General features: G+C 37.0%; 1 protein-coding gene across 1 annotated transcript; it reads right to left on the minus strand.

Moving 5' to 3' along the window:
- Positions 1-2,068: 2,068 nt before the first annotated feature.
- MED30 (mediator complex subunit 30) lies at positions 2,069-22,877 on the minus strand. The gene is made up of 4 exons (XM_046642628.1): positions 22,564-22,877; positions 15,412-15,570; positions 12,691-12,795; positions 2,069-2,457 (listed from the first exon to the last, which is right to left on the minus strand). Exons 1-4 carry the CDS (start codon positions 22,738-22,740, stop codon positions 2,362-2,364), a joined length of 537 nt encoding a protein of 178 aa, XP_046498584.1. The 5' UTR covers positions 22,741-22,877; the 3' UTR covers positions 2,069-2,361.
- Positions 22,878-23,278: the final 401 nt, after the last annotated feature.

Below are 23,278 nucleotides of genomic sequence, written 5' to 3' on the forward strand. Positions count from 1 at the left end.
CCCCAACACATTCATAATTGGTTCCAAGTAGACTCGTGAGTGACTGGCTAACCTGGCGTCAGTTCTGAGAGCTGAGAACACACCCTCCCAGAATTTGGGGCTGCAGCTCTGCAGCTGAGTGGAGTGCTCTGATTATGGCTCCACAGAAGAGAGCTTCTCTATAGAACCAAAGCCCAGAGGATGCAATTTCCACATTCCCTCCAAGAGTTGAGTTTTGCGGCACCTTGAATGATCAAAGGAGTTGTGATGATTAAAACAAACCAAAAAAACCCACATTAGGTTAAAACATTTTTTCTAACTGCTTTAGAAGTTGTCAATACCAAAACACTAAATTCACAATAGCAACCAGCAATGTCCCATGCAAAGAACATATTAAGTAGTGAACACGTGTAAAACCCTCCATGTCCAATTGGTGATAGGCTAAATACACTATAATACCCTTAGGTAGTACAGGCTACTGGGGCAGATTGAATTATTGGTCTAATTCTTCTCCCTGTCACAGCCTCATATACCTTCACCTTCTGCCTGTAACTCTGTAGTGCTTCCCACTGTAGGCAGAGTCAGCTCCCCATCCCACTGTAACTGGGCTTGCTCAGGAGAACTTGCTCTGATGAATGGAGTTAGAGGGTCTAAAGATGCCCATATGGTTGGCTTGTCTTCTTTTGCTTCTGCCACTTGTTATAAGTGGGAATCTGCATAACGTACACTTTCATTTTACCTATTTTTTGAATAGGCAATATTTGCACATGCTATAAAATCCCAAAGGTACTAGAGGGTATACAACCACCCACATAACCCCTCTCCTGGTTACCAGTTTCTTGTGGAACTTTCCAGAGGAACTTTATCCATATACAAGAGAAGTCAAATAGCAGTACATATTATTGAGTCAGACCCAAGGCCAGATACATAGGGGCTTCTGGATCCGGCTGGAAAAGTTCTTCCTGAGAAGAATCTCACTCTTACTTGAGGATACATTATTCAAAATCTGAGACCAGCTCCTACAGGCAGACCTATAAAGGACTGTCTGTAGACCAACTACCAGTCTATAAAAGTCCTTGTCATCCAGAGCTATCTCATTTAAAACTCTTAAAAATTTACTCTTTCCAAAATGCACTCAAGATTACTTCAGGGTGTATCTGAAAAATCAGAGAGGGGATTGCTTCTTAGCCTAAAGCAGGTAGCAAATAAGCACATAGCTGTGATTTCAACTTGTGCCACCCTCAAATTCTTTGTTCTTCTCCTTTTATAGACAGATCATTCCAATTAAGGCCAAACACTTGAAGAACATAACAAAAGTAATTTTCTTTTCTTTTTTTTTTTTTTAAGATTGGCACCTGGGCTAACAACTGTTGCCAATCTTTTTTTTTTCTGCTTTATCTCCCCAAACTCACCCTGTACACGATTGTATATCTGAGTTGCATGTCCTTCTAGTTGTGGGATGTGGGACGCCACCTCAACGTGGCCTGATGAGCGGTGCCATGTCCGTGCCCAGGATCCGAACCCTGGGCCGCCGCAGCAGAGCGCACAAACTTTAACCACTCGGCCACGGAGCTGGCCCCAAAGTAATTTTCATCTACTTACAGCAGTATACAAGTTAACTGTTTTCTCATTTTAACTTGTTTTGCATTCAAACTGGATTTAAAAAATTGAGCTGAAATGGTAACTTACATGTTTAATTTTGATTAATTTGTACTACAGATTAACTGTACTTGATATTTTCCTCTGCAAAATGTTTAACCCTTTATTTTTTAATTTATTTTTTATTTTTTTGAGGAAGATTAGCCCTGAGCTAACTACTGCCAGTCCTCCGCTTTTTTTTTTTTGCTGAGGAAGCCTGGCCCTGAGCTAACATCCATGCCCATCTTCCTCCACTTTATATGTGGGATGCCTACCACAGCATGGCACGCCAAGCAGTGCCATGTCTGCACCCGGGATCCAAACCGGCAAACCCCGGGCCGCCGAGAAGCGCAACGTGTGTACTTAACCACTGCACCACCGGGCCAGCCCCAAGGTTTAACCCTTTAATTTTCTCCTAAAAGGGTAATGAAAAGAGCAAAACAACTATTGATCAAATTTAAAAATTTATTTACAAAATTTGTTTTGCTTTTAAAAAACAATTATTCAATTCATGAAAATTAACCAAAACACAAATCCCATCAAAATTTATTATAATAATCTTTTGCAGAATCAATAGCTTTAAAAAAAACTGCTAATGAATGCTTTAATGTAAAACCACAATGTAAAAACAGGAACTTTAATTCTAGTGACTAGAATAAAAGCAGATAAATAATCTTCTCCAAAGGGAAAAAATACTTGGAAAAAAATGGTATAACGTGTAAAGCAGGAAATTTAAATATCAGTTTAGTTCCTCATTGCCAACATGGCATTTATGTCCCAGATGAGATTTCGCAATTGATCCATAATTTGCTTCAGCTGCTGATTCTTCTGTTTGAGTTTCTGTGGAGACAAAAGAATTTATCAAAAATGTTCCATGAAATATAGACCGTGAAGTTAGAACATGAAAACGTCATAAGTTGGGACTCTAATGATCCACAAAGAAATTAAGCTAAATATTTCCTTAAGGCAGAAGGTCTCAATCTTTGGCCACAGATATTCACCGAAAGGCATACTGAATTCTAATTCAGCCCGAAGAGGCCTATGGCTCCTGCACTGCCTCCCTTTATTCCTGCACTTCCACCAAAGAAAATAAGTTAAATTGTTAATTGTTATAAAACCTAAGTATATAGATTTTCCAAGAGACAGCATAACATAAAGGTCAAAAGCACAACCTCTAGAACCAGATGCTCTGGGGTTATACTCAGCTCCTTCACTAACTAAATATATCATTCTGGCTGCATTACTTAACCTCTCTATGCCTCAGTCTCCACATCAGAAAAATGGGCATACTTGAATCCACCTCCTAAGAGTTGTTATGAGGATTAAATGATTTGATTCCTGTAAAACGTTACAACTGTGCCAGCATGTAAGCAAGCATACAACAAAGGGTACTGGTAGGCAAAGAACATGAACTGTCGGTATAGAAAACAAAGTCCAATAAAAACACAATGCCTGATGCAACTGGCCTTTCAAAAATGCGGCAGAAGTCACTTTTTGCCCACAGCATGAAGTGCGATCTACTTCTGATTCTGAAAACTGAAGACAAAATGGCACTGTCCCCGATGTAATCTTCACAACTAACATGTGCTGGATGCTCTGAATGTGCACGGCACGTGTCTCCGTGTCTCTGTATCTGGGTTTCTCCGAGACCACGGTTTGTAAACTTCTCTAAGCATCCTTTCTGCAAATCCTACGTGGCAAAGGTCTGCTTAGTTTGTAACAACAAGATAAAAATAGAGAACTTTTGGTCAAAGTGTTTACTACTTATAATAATTATTATTATTCACTAATCTTTTGGAAACATCATATTTGGAAATAATATTTTTAATTAGATAATGTTAAGGGCAGTATATTAAAATACCTCCAGATAAAGTAGTACATGTTCATTTTTATACAGAAAAAATTCTTAAGTTTTATTTCATTAAAAAGCACACTAAGATTAAATAAACTGCTCATTATTACTTCTACCTAAAGTTAGAGAAGTAACAGGAAATAGGTAGCTAAAACAGAGGACCAGGAAAGTCTTACTGGAAAATAGAAAAGCAATTTACAAAGACTTTTAATCATCTTAATTAAATTTAATTCATACTTGAAAAAAGAATGAACACAACATGGTCAGATAAAACATATGACCACACAGCACCCAGGGCATGACCCCAAAGCTCAATTTAACATAGTCTGGGATAAAGATGCTGTTAGTATTTTAGTCACGAGTCTCCTTGTTCAGATTTCAGATGATCCGTCTTCTAAATTCTGTTGTCATAACTATGTGGTAGTTACTGAAACAGTTGTGTATATTGTATAACCAAATGGACCCAGATAACCGGGTGAGATGAGAAATGACCAGACGACCAGTCCAAGCCTATAGTCTTTTTCATCCTAGAGACCAAGAAACTGACATTTCTGCCAGAAATCAAGGGTAGCAGCAAAACAGAGGAATATGAGAATAAGGGTGCTATATCAGAAGGCTGGAAACCTCAGTCCCAGTTCTACCTTTGCCTCTAACTGGCTGTTTGATCTCAAATTTCCTAGCCTCAGTGTCTTGTCTATGAAATGGGATTAGATAATCTATAGGCCCTTGTCAGTTCTAGTCTCTGTACATCCATATGTAAGATGACAATCAGTTACGCAGACATGTGATGAAAACTAGTAAGCTTAGTTTAGTGATTAATGGCTTCAAAACGGTTCAAAGTCAGCTGCCCTTTACCACTGCTGACGTGCCATCACTCCCCCAGCTGTGAGAGACTCCAGCTACCACAGTTCTCCTCTCAATTCTTAATTTTTCAGGAGCAAGTGGAGGACTATTGAGTAAGAATAAATGAGAGGCAAAGAAGATGTGTTGATTTTTTGAAAAAAACAACCTTATTTGAATTAGTAAGTTCTGACATATTTGGAATATGATCACTTTCAAAAGTTTCAGAACTTCTCTTTGGAATGGAATTCTGAGCCTGTAACATATTCCGTTCCATAAATGTATATGCCAGGCCCTGGGCACTGTAAGGGGAGAAACAATAAGGAACAGTCCTTGCCTTAAACAAATTCAATATCAAATAGGAGGAAGATAATACCCCAATGGCTAGACTATAACCTGATAAGGCAGATGGCAGAGAAAAAACATCAGATGCTGTGGAACCCCAAAAGAGAGAGAGAGCGCCTCTGACTGGTGGGGTCAGCAAACAAGGAAAATATTTTTGTTTGGGGTCTAGAAAAGTTGGTGGTGAGCAAAGACTAGAAGGAGGATAAATTTGGGCTTGGTAGTGGGTAATGGGAACTGATTAAAATTCATGCAGAAGAAATACGATTTAAAATGAAAAAAGTTAGCTGGGCAAATGTGGGGGATGGGTTCTCCTAAATAACTTCAATGGTGACAAATCTGTGTTCGTGGAAAAGAAGAAAGAGGAAGGACTTAAGTTTTGGAAACAGTTGAAAACCAATCAAAGGCCAAGTCTGGTGAAATAAGCTCAGTGATCACATTTTCAGTACTAGAAGTAATAAAATTGTATTCTTGGGTGGTTAAAAACAGACTTTAAAATCAATATCGGGGGCCGGCCCAGTGGCGCAGCAGTTAAGTTCGCAGGTTCCACTTCTTGGTGGCCCGGGGTTCACTGGTTTGGATCCCGGGTGCAGACATGGCACTGCTTGGCAGGCTGTGCTGTGGCAGGCGTCCCACATATAAAGTAGAGGAAGATGGGCACGGATGTTAGCTCAGGGCCAGCCTTTCTCAGCAAAAAGAGGAGGATTGGCAGTAGTTAGCTCAGGGCTAATCTTCCTCAAAAAAAAAAAATCAATATCAAAGTTACAGATGGCTCCCACAATGGTTGCATCACTGGAATAAATGCACAGCTTACCAATAAGACTACTTTCAAGAATACTCATTTGTAAATATAAATTTTGATATACTTGTTTTGAAAAAATTCGCCTCATTAATTCTGAAAAAATAAATAAGAGAACTAAAAAAATGGAGAATATTTTCAAGGTGATATTCAACTCCAGGTAATAGTAAAATTTTAAGTATGATATATTATAAGGGACGTAAGATAGTTTTCTCAAAGATGCCACAAAGTTTTAAATTAAAAAAATTAGTATACAAATAAAACACCTAGGGCCCAAACACATCATGAAACTATCAACAGCAAAGCTGACAGTTATGCTTATTAGTGGTTTAACTGTAAATAAATTTTCATGACACGATACAAGATTTAATATATACAATCTTGCCACTGATTGATTTTAACAGAGGTTGACAGCTGCTATTATCAAAATCCATCAGCTGTACCTAATTTGTTACATTAACAGGTGAATGTGTAAGCAGAGTAGATACTTAAAAATGATGTTTATGCTAAGTCATACCATGTAATTTAACATTCATACAAAGGCTGTGACAACTGGTCAAAAATGCTTTAATTTCTAAATGCGTAGACTCAATTATTTGTCAACCCTGTAAAACTACCTGCAAACCACTTTTGATTTCATTTTACCACCAACAGAATGGTTTTAAGCAAAACAGAATTCATTCTGACGTCCTTAAAACATATAGTCTCAAACACGTGTTTACCCTTTACTTGGGTATTAGAGCTTATGGATTCCAGGATATATGAAAATGAAAGGATTTAAATAAGCAAAAATCTGACTATTGAAACTAGCGCATTCTGTCATCTGACGATTTACATCAAATACTAATTACAAATTCCGTGCGCCTAAGTTTCATGGCACTATGGTAGGCACTGCTGGTATATACATTGTTAGAAACCAGACAGACTATACAGATTAAATAGTAAACACACTGTCAGTATGTTGTTCTATACAATTTCAAGTACACAATAATACAGTAATATTTTGAAAATGACTGAATGAGGGTCAACTGGAGGGTATATAGAGCTACTTATTTTATGTAGCTTATTTAGAATAAAAAGAAAGAAAAGTATTGTAATAAAATTCTGAATATTTTTAATTGAAGGCCAAGAATATAACTTTCTTACAGATTATATAGGTCCATAAATCAACTTCATCATTTAATACAAGCAAATGCCAATGTCTTAGAAATATGGTCCAGTAGTTTTGGTTTTGTAAATAGCTATTACAGCATGAAATGGGCACATGAAATGGATGCTGCTTTGGATTTAGTGGAGTCTTATGTCCTCAAGGAAGAACCCCATCCACTTGTGTGAACTGTGCATGGTGGTAGACAACACATCTGACTGATCCATGGCAGAAACTTGTGCCCTTAGAACAATGCCTGGCACAGAGCAGGTACCCAAACATCTGAATATTTTAATATTCAATGGAAAAATAACAAAAAGCCAAATCAAAAAGCTTCCCAAAAGCCTAAAAGAAGAGAAAAATAAGCAAAAAAAAAAAAAATTCCTTATGAATCTTTCTGAAGCTTCGCTTTCCAGTTAAATATAGTCTGTGGGGATTTATTAAAAAAAAAAGGATATGTCCGTTATTAAAAATTATTCAGTTTAATATCCTATACTAAATTAGTTTCATGTGTGTTACTAGCTAAGACTGCTGTGAACCTGAAAACTCTACTACTACCACCTAATAACTATTAATTTTTTTAAATTTTCATAACAGGAAAAAGAATTGACTAAAATAATAGACAAAAGCTATATAAAAATTTAAGTTTTTGAATGCAGATATAGGTAGTTGAAAAACTAAATCAAACTAATGAATTTAAACTTTATTTTTATTTATTTATTTATTTTTGAGCAAGATTAGCCCTGAGCTAACATCCATGCCCATCTTCCTCTACTTTATATGTAGGATGCCTGCCACAACATGGCTTGACAAGCAGTGTGTAGGTCCATGCCTGGGATCTGAACTGCCGAATCTCAGGCTGCTGAAGCGGAGCGTGAGAACTTAACCGCTGTGCCACCGGGCCGACCCCTTTAAACTTTGTTTTTTAATAGCATATACGTGATCACATAATTAGATTAGGATAACATTTTACCATCCGTAGGTGGCTATTTAAAATGAACATATTTTTCACAGAAACACTCTCACATGTGTGTGCCATTAAGGGAGAAAAATTTATCAGTTGATCATGAGCTTACTCACTGTTTTAAAATTTTTCAATTACATATTTATATCATATATTCTAGAAGGGAAATACAAAGTTGGAGGAAAAGAATAAATAAAACACGTTTGTAGTACTAATTATACATAAGATAACTTTGTTAATAGTCAGAATATGTGTTACATTCAGTTCACATTTATGATGTTTTATTTAAGGAATGAGTTAAAAATCTCTTTGGATCAAAAAATCCACTTTGCTTGGTTTTTAGCTATTAACTTTATTCTCTTTTGCCTTCTTCTGTTTGGGGATTTCAATCTGAGTTAACCAAATCTTAGCCTTCTCCCATTTTTTTTACCTCTATTTACCACCTAACTCTACAGTCCTGTCTCAAAATATAGTAACAATTCCCAGGAAGTAAGAGAGAGCTAAGAGGCCATCAAATGACTGCTTCCCCTGCCTCTCAAGAGAAGCCACTTTCCCTCTAAATTCTCTTTTAAAAGTTAGAAACACTTAAGAAAAGCAAATTCAATAGACTGAAATGGTTTGATCAAAGGAAGAGTTCTCAAATGCCTGAAGTATAAATGGGAACACGAAATTTGAAATACGGGCCTTTATTCCACAAATAGATAAATGTTCAGAAATATCGTACATCTATTTTGTGTATTGAAATAAACCTGTTGCAGATAAACATTATGGACTAAATGTATGTGCTTCTCTCTTCTTTTTTTCAAAGTCCTAATGAAATGGCAGGAGAGGAATGAAAAAGCTATACATCCATGTGGAGAAAAATGATCAGAAAGGAGACAGTAGTAGATGCAAGGTGGTAAATTTTAAGATGAAAAGTAGAGGAGGAGTGGTAAATGCCTTGGGAGGAAACTAAAACCCAGGTAGATGCAGGAAGGATGCCCCTGAGAACAAGGCTGATCCTCCATGAGAACTGGAGACCAGTGCCATCTCAAAGGCACCAGGCCTGGCCTGGTGAGGAAAACTGGAGGACGAGCTGAAAGAGCTAAAGGGACTAGTGAGAGCCCCAATGCTAGCGAGTGCTCACTCCCAGTCCTCACGAACAGGTGACTGTGTGCCCTCTCCCTGTGCCCTGTCGCACCTCTCAGGGAACAGGAGGTTTGTTTCCTATGAAACTGAACCAGAACAGCTGTGGATTCAGAGCCACCAGAACAGCAAAAGGCAAGAAGACAAGAGAATCTCTCTCTCTGTATGCCACTGGAAGATTCTTCTCTGAAGAAACTGGATAGCTCTAAAGTAAAAAATCCCTCAGAAAATGATAGTCGGGGTTCCCCTAAAGAAAAAAGCCGAATTGTTTTCCAATCCTGCTGTGATGAAGCCAACTCACAAAGCCTATGATCAGCTTTCTAGTGCCTCACTCTTAAACATAAATGGCTCATGTTTAAGCATCAGATGCTCACTAGATCTTTAGAGCCTGCATCTAGAAAGACAACAAAACAAAACAGACAGGGGTTTGCAAACTAGAGCACATGACATGTTTCTCTAAGGCCCGTGACCTAAGGATGGTTTTTACATCGCAACAAAGACAGTATGTGTCCCAAAAAGTCTAAAATATTTACTATCTGGTCCTTCAAAGTCTGCTCAACCCTATATGAGAAGATTAAGGAAGCATACCCTCAAATTTCTTAGGGAAATGACTTTACAACATAGAATTTTATAGCCAGCCAAACTATCAACTACCAGCTATGTGAAGACTAAAAATTTAAGTCCCTGCATCCCTTCTGAAGAAGCCACTGACGTTTGTACCTTACCAACGAGGGAGAAAATCAAGAAAGAGGAAGATGAGATTGAGGAAATAGTGAAAGCAACAGAAGAGGTGAAGGAAAGCCCCAGGACAATGGCTGAACAGCAGGTCTAGAGAGCATTCAATCCAGACCTAGCAAGAAGACGGAGGACTCGGGTCGGGGGGACCCAATAAACTGTCTGATCATGTTCACTGTGGAAAGCTGGAAAACAGTACTGAGATGATACTACAGACATATAAAGAACTAACCCAAATTTTTAAAAATTACAGAAGCCAATTAATTCCAGGAAAAAACAATTGTTCAACCAAGGAACTGTAACCCTAGTTTATTATGTGGCTTAGCAATAAACAATATTTATGTGCCATAATAATATGAACACAGTATATTTATTGAACCCCAATTATCATATAATTGCACTGAAAAGATCTGGGGAAGGAAACGTGGGTGGGTCCAGGAGAGAAAGAGACTGTAAGAAAACTAAATCCTCATGTGGAGAAAGAAATTCTTTTTATACATCATATCCCTTTGTATCAATGATCCTTCACTTAAAATTCATAAACTTCTAGGTCAATAGCTCATAAGATTTTTTTGATTACCCACTGTCAAAGTATTACCATATTCTGATTATATGAAAAGTCTTTTTTAAAAAAAATCAGGAGTAAATTATTTCTAAGCTATCAAATTGGAAAAAAAGAGGAACTTAGAGAAATGAAAAGTGAAATAAAACATTTAGAAAAACTGTATCTTTCTGAATTTACACGGGTTTTTTTTTCCCCAAAATATCATAATATCTTCTATGGTAGAGAACAAACCATATTTATTTCACATGTGGTACTCTGAAATCAAAGTTACCATTACAATGGTGTTCTATTTGTATACATATGTCATTGTATTTTATTAAAAAAACAGAGGAAAATAATAGAACACATCTACTGTGAATTAATATGCAGATTATCAACAGAAACATGTAACACTTCTTAATAAATGAATGCCTCCTATCTCTGGACTATCAAACACCACTTATCTAAATTGAAAGTTCCCAGTCCCCTCCTCATTCCCTCCCAATTTCCTACCCTTAGTTCTTTACGCTCATTCATTACTGTCAAATTTGCTGAAAATATTCTTAATTTGTATTCTGATTTTTAAAAAAGAAAATGAAAATAAAATTATTTTATAAAGTCTATCCATCGTTTTCCTTTCTCTTGAGGTGTTTCTTTCTTTCTTTCTTTTTTTTTGGTGAGGAAGACTGGCCCTGAGCTAACATCTGTGCCAATCTTCCTCTATTTTATGTGGGAATGCCACCACGGCATGGCCTAGGTTCATGCCCAGGATTCGAACCTCCAAACCCTGGGCTGCTGAAGCAGAGCATGTGAACTTAACCACTACTCCACTGGGCTGGCCCCTCTCCTGAGTTTTGATAAATATTTTTCTTTTAATTTTCCAGTGTTTTGTTTTGCAGGTTTTATTTTCAACAACAAAATTCATTTTGACAGATGGTGTAATGTAAAAGAAAGCTTAATTTTCCCCAAAGTTTCTATTTTTAAAGACTAATTTTCCACACAATCCCTCCTCTGTCATATTAAATTCTCATATACAATAGGAAGACTTTTTCTCTGGCTATTACTTTACTCATCTGTCTATTCTTGTGCCAGTATTTCACACTTAATTATTGTTTTTACAATATGCTTCCCATCACATTTTAATTTTTGCAGCAGAGGTCTATTTTATTACTCTTATCAGAATTCTTTGATATTTTTGTATGCTCTCAAGAAAAAATTCCCATTTGGATTTTATTTTGACTGGTATTGTACTAAAATCTTATTATTTTTGTGTACTTTCAAGAGAATTCATATTGGGATTTGGACTCTTACTGCATTAAAACTATGAAATAATCTATAAATAATCAAGATGGGCATTTTTAGCATATTGACAAGAACTTTCTATGTCCTTTTAATTATGCAAAACTTCTTTTACCTATCTTAATAAGTTTAATCACACACATCACTGAGATAATTCCTAACTACTTAATATTTGCTGCTGCAGCTGTGAACAGGATCTCATGATCTAATTGGTTTACAGCATTATAAGAAAATGGTATCAGTCTTGGATCAAGCCCTTTTATCAAACTTTTATTGATTCTAGTTGTCAACCAACTGCGTTTCTTTGAGTTTACTTAACAAGCTTGAGTTATAATATTATGTACAAACTTAACAAGCTTGTATGTAATAATTTAACCCCTGTTTCCTAAAGTTTATTTGTTTCTTGTCTTTTTGTACTGGCTATAACTTCTAAAATAATATTAAACATAGTGGTGTAAGGCATTTCATTGTATGCCTATTCTTAATAGGACTAGTTCCTGTATTTCACCTCTATGAAAAATGCTGGCTGTTTATCTGAAAGAAAAAGATTTGTTTTTAAAAGACTCTTGTTAATAGTTTTAAGTATTCTTTGAACCAGCAATATTTGAATTCTACCAAATGTCTTTTAGGTTGCCAAAAATATTTTTTTTCCAATTCAATCTACTGACTTCGTACTATATATGTAAACTGATTTATCCGCATCTACCTCAAAAAACCCTCTTTGGCTGTGGTGGATTAATTATTAACACCCTCATGAATTCTATTAAGTAGAATTAAGAATTTCAGGAGCAGGGTGGGGGGTTATGTTTTTATAAGTGAAAGAGTGAGAATGGTAGTTTATTTATTGTGCTCTTGGTTAGGTTTTGGTAAGCATGGGCCGTGTTTCTGCCATGGAATGAACTGACAGTTTTCCCTATTTCTCTGTGTCGTGAGAACTATCTGAACATTATCCTCTGAACTTATAAAAGTATTCAGCAATAAATATATTCAAATTAGGAACTTTTGCGGGGTGAGGGTCAGGTAGGGTAATGCTTTGATAACTTCCTCAATTTCTTATTCAGGTGTTGAGACATTCACATTTGCTGTTTGTAAATTTTTATCATTTGCTGCTCAAAATATGCTGTGATAAATATTCTAGGCAGAATTCTATAACACTAGAATAGAAGAAAGTAAATGGGTTGTGAGTGAATGCCTATGAAGCTTTTCTGAGAGCTCTAGTGCATGAATTCTGCAATCTCTCTTCTCAATACTCCGATGGCATTTCTGCTTACCTTTGAGTTCCTGGTTATACTCTAAGCAGGTCAAATTTGCACAGAAACAACTTCATGTAATTCTGTAATTCAAACTATGTTTTTGAGTTACATAGACTCCCTTGAAATTTTTATCAATAATTCTGCAACATAAAATATATACACTAATAACTCACTTTATTTACTTCAGCAATTTCTCGCCTCTCTTCACTAGCAAAACGAGGTGGACCAGCCCGATCGTCATTCTTTGAGCCATCTTCTTCCATGTATGGAATAAGTTGCTGGGAGTGACAAACAAAAGTTAAAAGTCAAAAATATGATACAAAATTTCCAATTACACTGGTATAGATAATGCATCTGATTCTGGTCAATTTTTATACTTTTCTTTTAATAGTACAAAAATAAATTATAATTCAGTTGATGGCCCAAACTAACAACTTTAGAAGTATATCATTTCAGTGCATCTTACACAGTGGCTTTTCAGGTATCTTTTGCAAAATAGCTCTTATAACATTAATTGTCACATACAATTAAGTAATATCCTACTCATTCAATCAGCAAATATTTAATTACCAGACGCTGGGTGAGACATTGCAAAAATAATGACAAGGTATGATTCCTGCCCCCCCAAAATTTATAGATCCTTGAGATAGAACAGGCTTTCCTTTATCTACACTAGAAAGAAGGGCACCTTAGGGATGTGCATTATATAAATGCCATTTACTTGCTATCTAGAACCTCAGTGACTATGCAAATTTCTAGATGTCAAATTCTTTTAGATGGGAGAAAGTTTTTTTTTTTTTTTTTTTTTTGAGGAAGATTAGCCCTGAGCTAACTACTGCCAATCCTCCTCTTTGTTTTTTCTGAGGAAGGCTGGCCCTGAGCTAACATCCGAGCCCATCTTCCTCTACTTTATATGTGGGATGCCTACCACAGCATGGCACGCCATGTGGTGCCAGGTCCACACCCAGGATCCGAACCAGCGAACCCCGCGCCACCGAGAAGCAGAATGTGCAAACTTAACCGCTGCGCCACCGAGCCGACCCCAAGAAAGTTTTTTTGTATGAGAAAAAAATTTATATAACAATGAAACTTCTAGTAGAATTATAATTAAGTATGTATGGTTTGTGATGCAGTTTATTTGATGAAGCCCCTCATGGATGGGACAGAGACTTCAGGAATCATCTGGTCTCTACCATCTTGTGTGACCAATGCAGGAACAGCCTAGAGGTAAATAACCGGCACAACCAGGAGTCATCTGGTCAAACTTCTTCAAATTCTTGGGACAAATATGAGCTTACCCACACCCACAGCCACTCCTTCCTCTGTTCCTCTCTCCTGGGGCAGAGCTGTCCTCCCTCCTGAAGACACTGAGTCTCCCTTCTTATGCTCTAATTCCTCTGCCCTCCCCCCCTCATTATTTAGCCCCCTCCCCTCAACTTCTCCCTGTTGTTTTCTTCCTTTATCATCTAAACATGTCTGGTCTCTATTATTTGGAGCAAAAAGCTCAAAAACCCTTGACTCCATCTGCTGCTTTCCTCTCTTGCTTTTTTTTTCCTTCTTCTCCCCAAAGCCCCCCCAGTACATAGTTGTATATTCTAGTTGTAGGTCCTTCTGAATGTGCTATGGAAGACGCCGCCTCAGCATGACTTAATGGGCAGTGCCATGTCCACGCCCAGGACCCAAACCGGTGAAATCCTGGGCCGCCGAAACAGAGTGCATGAACTTAACCAATGGGCCACTGGGCCGCCCCAGCCTCTCTTGCTTTTTATCTAAGCTTCTTGAAAGACAGATATCCACTTGCTGGCTCCAGTTCCTTATTTCCTGTTTAATTTTCAACCCACTGTGATCTGAGTTCTTGTTGCTATCGTTTCACTGAAGCTCTACTCAAATATACCAACAATTTTCCTCCAGCAAAATCTACTGGACAGTTTTCACTCCTTATTTTCCTTGACTTCTGTGCAGCGTCTGACAATGGCAATCACATTTCTGATCTTTCTCCCTCATCTTTCACCACTTCTTTTCAGGCTGTTTTGAAGTTTACTTTTTCTTTGTTCATTACTTTATGCTGATCACTCAAAAAGGAAGCAGTGATCACGTGAAATTGTTCTTATTATGTAGTGAGAGACCATCTAAACCTTCCCAGCTACTTTTGGTGACAGAGATATAACCTGTCAACAGGAAATAGCCACCTATAAAAATATCATATATCTAATTACCTAAGATATATCTATGATCGCAGATTAAATTTAAAGAACATATTTTAAAACTAGAGTGATTCCACTAAACTAATCTAAATTAATAACGATGAAAACATAACCTTTTATTCATAAAGAACTTAAATGAACATTTTAAAACTATTTTATAATACGATTAAAACCTCTACTAAAAAAAAAAAATCATGCACTGACAGCAATGATAAAAATTGCCACAGGCAACCCTCTCCTCCCAGTGAAAAAAATTCACTATAGACCTGGATGTTAAAGTGTACAAAAGATTATTAACATGAAAAGATGGTACAATTTAGTTCTGTGCATATATATCATATTTTCATCTTTTCTAGTCAAAAGTCAAACCAATATACAGTCATGTGTCACTTAACACTGGGGATATGTTCTAAGAAATGCATAATTGGGCAATTTCATCATTGTGCAATCATCATAGAGTGCACTTAGACAAACTCAGATGGTATAGCCTACTACACACCTAGGGTATATGGAACTAACCTAGTGGGAGCACCGTTGTATATACAGTCCATGGTTGACCAAAATGTCATCATGCAGCGCATGACTGTAATTCAAAATCTGGAAATATTGTGAAAATAGGAGAAAGAAAGGAAAAATTACAAATGTCTTGAAACTCTCTTACATCCATCCTCCTCTACCACTAAAACTTGCCTCTACTGGAATGGGATCCATTCCTCCGCAGTTTTCGTTGCATTTGTCGTAGACCAATCTCAGCTTCCTGAAGAGAATAGAAAGCTGGCGAAGATGATCCTGTAGCTTTGCTAACCGATCTTGATATGTTCCAGTGTGGTAAGTGACACCATTTGGCAGCTTATCAGGCAAAACAAAACAATAAAAATGTAACGAAAATCAAGATTTCCTAGAAGTAAATCTAGAAAACAGAAACAATTTTTAAGAACTGTGTAAAAGCAAACTGTTCCTCACAATTAATCAAGTGTGATTTTAAGAATTTAAAAGTAATACATGCTCATTTATTAGCTCCCTGGCACACTGTTTCAGTGCTGTAAAACAGCCTTAGAAAAACTTTATCATAAGCCTCTCTGGCCAGTTGAAATATATTTCCCCTCTAATTTTTGAAATATATTATAACTTTTAAAAGAATGCACAATTTTATTACTTACAGTTATATAAAGGCAGCAAGCCGCTGAACTCAACCAGGAAGTTAAAAACAAAATATAATTTAAAGAAGAAGAAGAAGAAAGGGAAAAAGTGAAGATCAAGACTTTTCAGCAGAAGAAAAGGAATAGTATGCTGCTGCTGTTGCAAAAATAGTCTCAAAATACCTTAACTACAATAAGATAATGAGGATACTCAAGGCAAGCATTAAAACATAAAGCTGTCACCAAGTCTTACTTTAAAAAGAAATCAATAGCAGGAGATACAGGTGCAAATCAATCTGTACTTGAACATCATTAATAAGTTATTACAAGGAGCTGCCACAATCCTAACTCTGTCTTGGATGCTTATATAATTTTAATTCAGGAATTTTATCAAAAGAAGCCACAAGTATATACTGAAATGACGATAAAATCACACATAAACAGAAACTGATGATTATTTATTTAGAACTTATAACTAAATGCACCTTTTGTGCATTGCTGAAGTTTATGAACAAAATCTTCCTTTCTCTGTACATCTTTAAAGTATTTTATCCCCACAATTTGATCTGTGAAATCATCCTAATATTAGAATTAACAATATTTGTACCATGGTTTTTTTTGGTGAGGAAGATTGGCCCTGAGCTAACATCTGACGCCAAGCTTCCTCTTTTTGCTTAAGGAAGACTGTCCCTAAGCAAATATCTGTGCCAATCTTCCTCTATCTTCTATGTGGGACACCGATACAGCATGGCTTGATGAGTAGTGTGAATGCACATGCCCAGGATCCGAACCTGTGAACCCTGGGCCACTGAAGTGGAGCATGCAAACTTAACCATTATGCCACTGGGCTGGCCCCTGTACCATGTTTTTTAGTATATGAGGTGCTTTCATTATAAGCGTTCACCCATATACTTATCTCGGGGATTAAACTGACTAAAAACCAAGACACTAACTACTAGTAATAGCTAGAAGATAGTCTTTCTAAACCTCAGTTCACTCTTTTTTTCCCCTAAACAGATGAGGTAGGAAAGCAAAAAAGAAAAGTGTATGATACAATGTTTGGAGAGAAAAGAAAACAGAACACACTATTACCACGAGTAGGTAAAACCACAAACAAGAAAAAAAGACAGGAAAGGCCTCTAAACAGTTGATAATAAATGTAACTGGGAGATAGGCTTGAATAATTTATTTTCTTCTTTTCTCTCATTTCCAAAATTCCTGTAATTTATGGTTTATAAGTTAAAGAGATGGATCTTCTGAAATTATTTGAAATGAGTTATTATTAGGATTTTCAGGAATTCTAAAGCATTAAAACACACTTGAGGATGATACCTCAAAGAAATGTGATAAAATACCAAAGGCTGAATTAGTGAAAACAGTTTAAAGGAGAAAGGCGTTGAGAGTTTACACCCCAATACAATGTGGGATGATTTCTCATGAACTTTCACAAACACTACAAATCAGGGAAAACTTTCCTGTTTGGATGATAATATGGAGTATAATGACTACAACTTGCACAGAGAGGCTCTCTGTACCTTTATTACGGCATTTACTGGATTTAATACTTTACCCCTATTTTCTACTTAGTAAAGACTGGAAGTTATTCATATTTATATCCTTTTATTTAGTATAGTGCACACACACAGACAGGTTTCAAAGGACAGTCTGAATTATTTTATTTCAGTGAGTTATTTTATCCATAAATCTATACCTAAAATTCACTAAGAAGTGTGTGTCAAGTAAAAGAACTCTGATAAATCCTTTCATAAAGGAAAACAAAATCCTTTTGAAATGCAAAGAATCACTCTCCTCAAATTCACCCTCTTTGTAAGTTTGGGTATTAGTTTTCATAAATAGCACCAGCTTCTCAAAAGAGGGAACAATTAATTCATCAAAAAATTGACTGCACTCTCTTCATGTGTCAGGCACTGTTCTAGTAGCTGGGATAAAGCAGTGGACACGAGGGAGACAAGGTTCCCTATACCTTGTAATAGCACCTAAGATCTCTTGGTATCCACCGTAGTGTAGGTGTTTAGCTGAAAAGCTCATCAATAACCATCTCATTCCTGAATACTGGTGAAGATCTGTAAATACATGACCATACCCTTAGACACTAAAAAAGTATTTAACTAAATTCAACATCTATTCTTAAATATAAAACTCTTAAGCAAAATTACGCAACATGATAAAATACATTTATCTCACTTAATAGGTCAGCACGATGATTAATGTGGAAACATCAAAGCATCCTCACTAAAGTCTAGAACAGAACAGGCTGTCTACAAAGACCACTAATACTACTAGTGAACACTATTCTGGAGGCACTGGCCAATGCAATTAGAGAGGAAAAGAAGAGTTGAAATATTAAAAAGTGGTATAATCATCACTTTTTACAGATGATATAATAAAGTGCTACTATCAATAAAAGAAGAAAGAGATGGATACAAAATTAATACAGAGAAAACAACAGCTTTGCTTTCATACTTAAAAACAAACAAAAGATAACAAGAAAGGAAAAAGACCCCATTTACAATAGCAACAATACAGATAAAATATCCAGAAATAAAACTTAAAAAATTTCAAGATAACGATGAAAATTTAAAATATTTCATAGCGACACAAAAAAGGATATTCCATGTTCTTGGTTAGCAAGACTCAACATCATACTGATGTAAAGTTTCTCTAGGTTAAATCAATCTAATAAAAATGCTAACAGGTTTTTCTCAGAACAAATCAAGCTGATTCTAAACTACATGTGGAAAAATCAGCAGAATAGCTAGGACCATTTTCGAAAGCAAGTGTGAACATATGATAAAGCCTCAATAAATATAAGAATGTTTGGCATTACTACATAAAAGTCAGGGAGCCAAGTGGAATACAGCATCCAGAAATAGATTCATTTGTATAAAGTAGCATCCAAAATCAATGGAGGAGGACAAGTGAATTATTCAATCAAACTTTTGGAAAAACTAAGGCTAGTGCCATACCTCACACTTTACACTAGGATAAATTCCATATGGATCAAAATTTTAAAGATAAAAATTGAAACAAAACACAGAATTATTCTTGATTTTGGAGTGGGCAAGGCCTTCCCAACTAGACATAGAACCTAAAAAGCCCTAAAAGACTAAAAAAATTCAACTATGTACCTTAAAAAATATATATGTATGGCAAAACTTTCATAAGCAGAGCCAAAGGTATAGAACAGACTGGGAACAAGATACTTGTAAGTTATATGTAAATAGCCAAGTGTTATAAATTGGGGTAGAGGGTATAAAAGACCAAAAAAAAAAAACCCCAAAAGAAGATAGAAAAATGGGCGAATGATATGAACAAGCAGCAGAAAAGGAAATATAAGTGATTCATAAATACATGAACAGATGCTCAAACTCATTCAAACTAGGAGAAATGTAAAGTAGATTTTCACCTATCAAATGATCAAAGATCCAAAAATATAACTTACTGTGTTAGTCAGAGCCTTTTTTGTTGGTCCCTGTCAAGGCATGGTAGCATAAGCTGGTACAGCCCCATGGAGGGGCAATTCATCAAAATTTATCTAATTAGAGAAGCACAAAGCCATTCCTAAGAATTTATCCTACAAGTAGACTTGTGTATTTATGTAGGAGGTTATTCACTGCAGCATAATAGTTAGAAATTAAAAGCAACCCAAATACCCTTCACTAGAGAACTGATTAAATAAATTACAGTATTTTCACGCAGTGGATTACTATACACCTTAAAAAGGAAAGGAAGTATTTCTGTACAGAAATGAATAAACTCCAAAATATACCAAATGAAAAAAGCAAGGTACAAAATGTTGTATATAATATACTATTATTCGTACAAAAAGAGGGCAAATGAAAGAATATATGTACACATTTGCTTAAAAATGCATAGAAGATCTGAGACGATACACAAGAACAGTAAGAAAAATCACTGACAACCATTGCCTGTGGAGGGGGGCAGACAGCTAGCAGACAGGGATGGGAGGGAGAAAGTTCACTGCAATGTCCTTTTTTTATTTCTGAGTTCTGAATGTATTATATATTCAAAAAAAATTTTTTTCAAGATTTAAAGGATAACAAATAGAACAAAGCAATACCTTCTTACAGGGAATCTTAACCTAGGATCTAGTGATCCTTGGGGAGACTTCCATTAACTCCCTGACATTTTATTCAAAAAGTATAATATGCGTATTTTTCCAGAAGAAAATCCATAGTTTTTATCAGATTCTCAAGAGGCTAATGGACACCTAATGAATAAAGAATCACTTCTCTAAAACAAATGCTTAGAAGTAATCTCAGCCGTTTGTATTTACGGCACTTCATCCTTCTGAATTAATAATACAGAACATAATTTTAAAATTATGAAAAAAATGTATTAATAAATAACTAGGTTATATGTAGTCTGTTTGTACCACTTCTTCCAGTTTTTTGGAAATGAAGGAGCACATTGTTGCTTCTTTTTCAGCCAATTATGATATATGCCCCAAGAGTCTTAGATGAGTTAAACCACAGAATTAACAATATAAGAGGCACAAAGAAAGAACTATCATAGTCTCTTACAAATTGGTTTTGAATATATGTCCACGTGTAACCTGGTTATCAATAATACTTTTTTGAAAGAGTTTAGTTCTTTCAGTGTAGGTCATGGATGTGGACTGTATCTCTGTTAATAGTACAAATTGTTTGACAGCAAGTTAGTATCACAAAGAGGTCAGTAGGAAGAGCTACCAGTCATGTGTGATGCAGGGTAAATTCTTCTCTCTTTAAGCCTGTTTCCTTAACTGTAAAATAGGAATAAAAATAGTTTTTAGAACTGTTCTTAAAACAGTGTACCTGACCAAGGAAAGTACTGGATAAACGTTGGTTATTAGCTCTACTAGTCCTAATTCAGTACTTTGCACACAGCATATATTTTATTTCTTAAAAATAAAGAAATATTTGCTAAATTCTGAGACCACCTAATCCATATTCTAATCATTTTAGATATTAATCTATTAATTTTTAAAATAACTGCCAAAGATTTCATATCCTCTCTTGATTCCCTTTCTATTGTATTTCACAATACATGGCTTATTAATATGGTCTTAAAATATCTCTGTTCAACTGAAATACTTTTATAATCAGGAGGAAAACATTTCAACCAATTAAAAAAAAAAGCAATAAAACACTCTTCAGCGCACCCATTGAAATAAGAGTTGTAAGAGTCTGAAGATCTGGTTTCAAATTTACCCTACCACTTAGCTTTGGACAAGTCACTTCACCTCTATGAACCACAGAATCCTTACCCGTAAAACAAGAATGATATCCACATCACCTAGCAGTAAGATAAACAAGCATTAAAAATGGGTTAGCAAAATGATGCTGGGACAACTGGGCATCCAAATGCAAAAAAGATACACTTGGATCCAAACCTATCATATAAAAAATTAACTCAATATGGATCATAGACCTAAATGTAAAATCTAAAATTATGAAACTTCCAGAAGAAAACATGGGAGAAAAATCTTCGTCACCTGGGGTTAGACAAAGATTTCTTAGGTATGACACCACAAGCAAAATCTGCAAAAGAACAAATTGATAAATTGGATTCCATCAAAATTTAAAATGGCTATTTTTCAAAAGGCAATGTGAAGAGAATGAAAAGACAAGGCAGAGACTGGGAGAAAGTATTTGCAAAGCAAAAATGACACACAATAACAAGTGTTGGCAAGGATAAGGGGTAACTAGAACACCCAAACGCTGCTCATGGGAATGTAAAATGGTTGCAGCCACTTTGGAAAAAGTTTCTTAAAATGGTAAACACACATTTACCATATGATCCAGCATCCATCTACTCAAGAGAAATGAAACACACGTTCACACAAACATTTGTGGGCGACCATTCATAGCAGTATTATTTATAATGGCTCCAAAGTGGAAACAACCCAAATGTCCATCAACAGATGAAGGGATACACAAATTGTGACATGTTCATACAATGGAACAGTATTCAGCAATCAAATGGAATGAACTATTGATACACGGCTGAGTGAAAGGAGCCCGACCTAAAAAAGGGTATAGTTCCATTTATATGAAAATCTAGAAAAGGCAAACTAATTTACCGTGCCGTAAAGTAAATCAGAGGGTGCCGCGAATGGAAGGCCGGAAGCAAAGATTTCAAAGGGGCATGAGGAAAGTTTCTGGGGTGATGGATGATGGATTCACAAGTCTATACGTATGTCAAAATAAGTGCATTTTATTGTATACCAATTATACAAAAATAAAGCTATTTAACAAAAATGGTTAGCAGAATCTGAATTCTTCATATCCTTGGACCCTCAGAAAGGATTTTGCTGGAAAAAGATGAGATTAACCCTAAACCGGGTAGTAGAGTGAGACCCACTTTTACCTTGAAAGGTACAAGAGTTTGCCTAGTAACTTGAGAACCAGGTGGAATCTACAAAATACGGCTTCAATCTCTCCCAGACATCAGGTCTGGAAAACATCACCTTTACACCGCAGACTCTTGGGAACAGACACATCATTGGGGAACACTTTTGAATGTAAACAGGAGCGACTCTATCCTCGAGGTTTGCCCAGGGCAGCCCCGTGGACACCCAGGGGCCCCACGGAACGACTAAACCAGCGCCCCTTGCCGCCGCAGAAGCATCCCGCGTCCACCAGGCACGCCCAGGAGCGGCGGCCGCCCTCCTTCCCACCTGCATGTTCCTCAGGAGCTGGAAGATCTCCATGGTGCGGTACACGATGTCCTGGACCGTCTCCTGCCCGATCCGGCAGAGCGAGGCTGTGTTGACTTCCCGGGCGGCCTGCTGAGCCTGGGGCCCGGCGAAGGGCCCAGGCGCCATCCCCGACGCCGCCAACGGAGGGGTGGACATGGCTCGGCTGCCGCCTCCAGCCGGCAGAGCCGGAGAGCAGGCGTCAGGGGGTCCGCCCTACGTTAGCCTGCTGCCGGCCTCGGCGTGGGCAGGAGCTGGGAAGACTCCAGCATCCGGATTTCAAAACAGCGGCCGGGACTTCCGCCCACCGTGACGTAACTCGTCATCATAACGTCACGGGGACTGCCCACTCGGCCGCCTCCTGGGAACCTGCCTCAACGTAAAGCCGGCAGGGATTGGGCCGGGCGCCTGGGCGGGGCGGGACGAATGGGTTGAGTAGCCAATCACCGGCTGCACCGGCTGCCAGAGGGGCGGTGCGCATGGTGGGAGGCGGGTGGACTTGCCCAGAGTTCGTTTCCCAGAGTCTCAGCCAGTCGTTGGGATTGCTGAAGGAACGAACGCTTGTTTTGTGTTAGTTTCCTTGCTGAGCATTTTCTCATATCAAGCCTATGATGTCTGTAGTATTATTGCCGTTTTACAGCTAGGAGGCACGTTCAGAGGGCTAATTTGACTGGGTTACTCACATACAGCTTGCAAC

Source organism: Equus quagga, chromosome 16, assembly GCF_021613505.1.
Source record: "Equus quagga isolate Etosha38 chromosome 16, UCLA_HA_Equagga_1.0, whole genome shotgun sequence".
In the NCBI taxonomy this organism is placed as follows: domain Eukaryota; kingdom Metazoa; phylum Chordata; class Mammalia; order Perissodactyla; family Equidae; genus Equus; species Equus quagga.

Bases quoted from the DNA above. Each gene is read 5' to 3' on its own strand.
- MED30 (XM_046642628.1), bottom strand. From the start codon at position 22,740: ATGTCCACCCCTCCGTTGGCGGCGTCGGGGATGGCGCCTGGGCCCTTC. The intron at 12,796-15,411 runs GCAAGTTTTAGT...TGTCACTCCCAG, and splicing joins TGGATCCCATTCCAGTAGAG to CAACTTATTCCATACATGGA. The intron at 2,458-12,690 runs GTGAGTTATTAG...TTGTCTCCACAG, and splicing joins AAATTGCTGAAGTAAATAAA to AAACTCAAACAGAAGAATCA.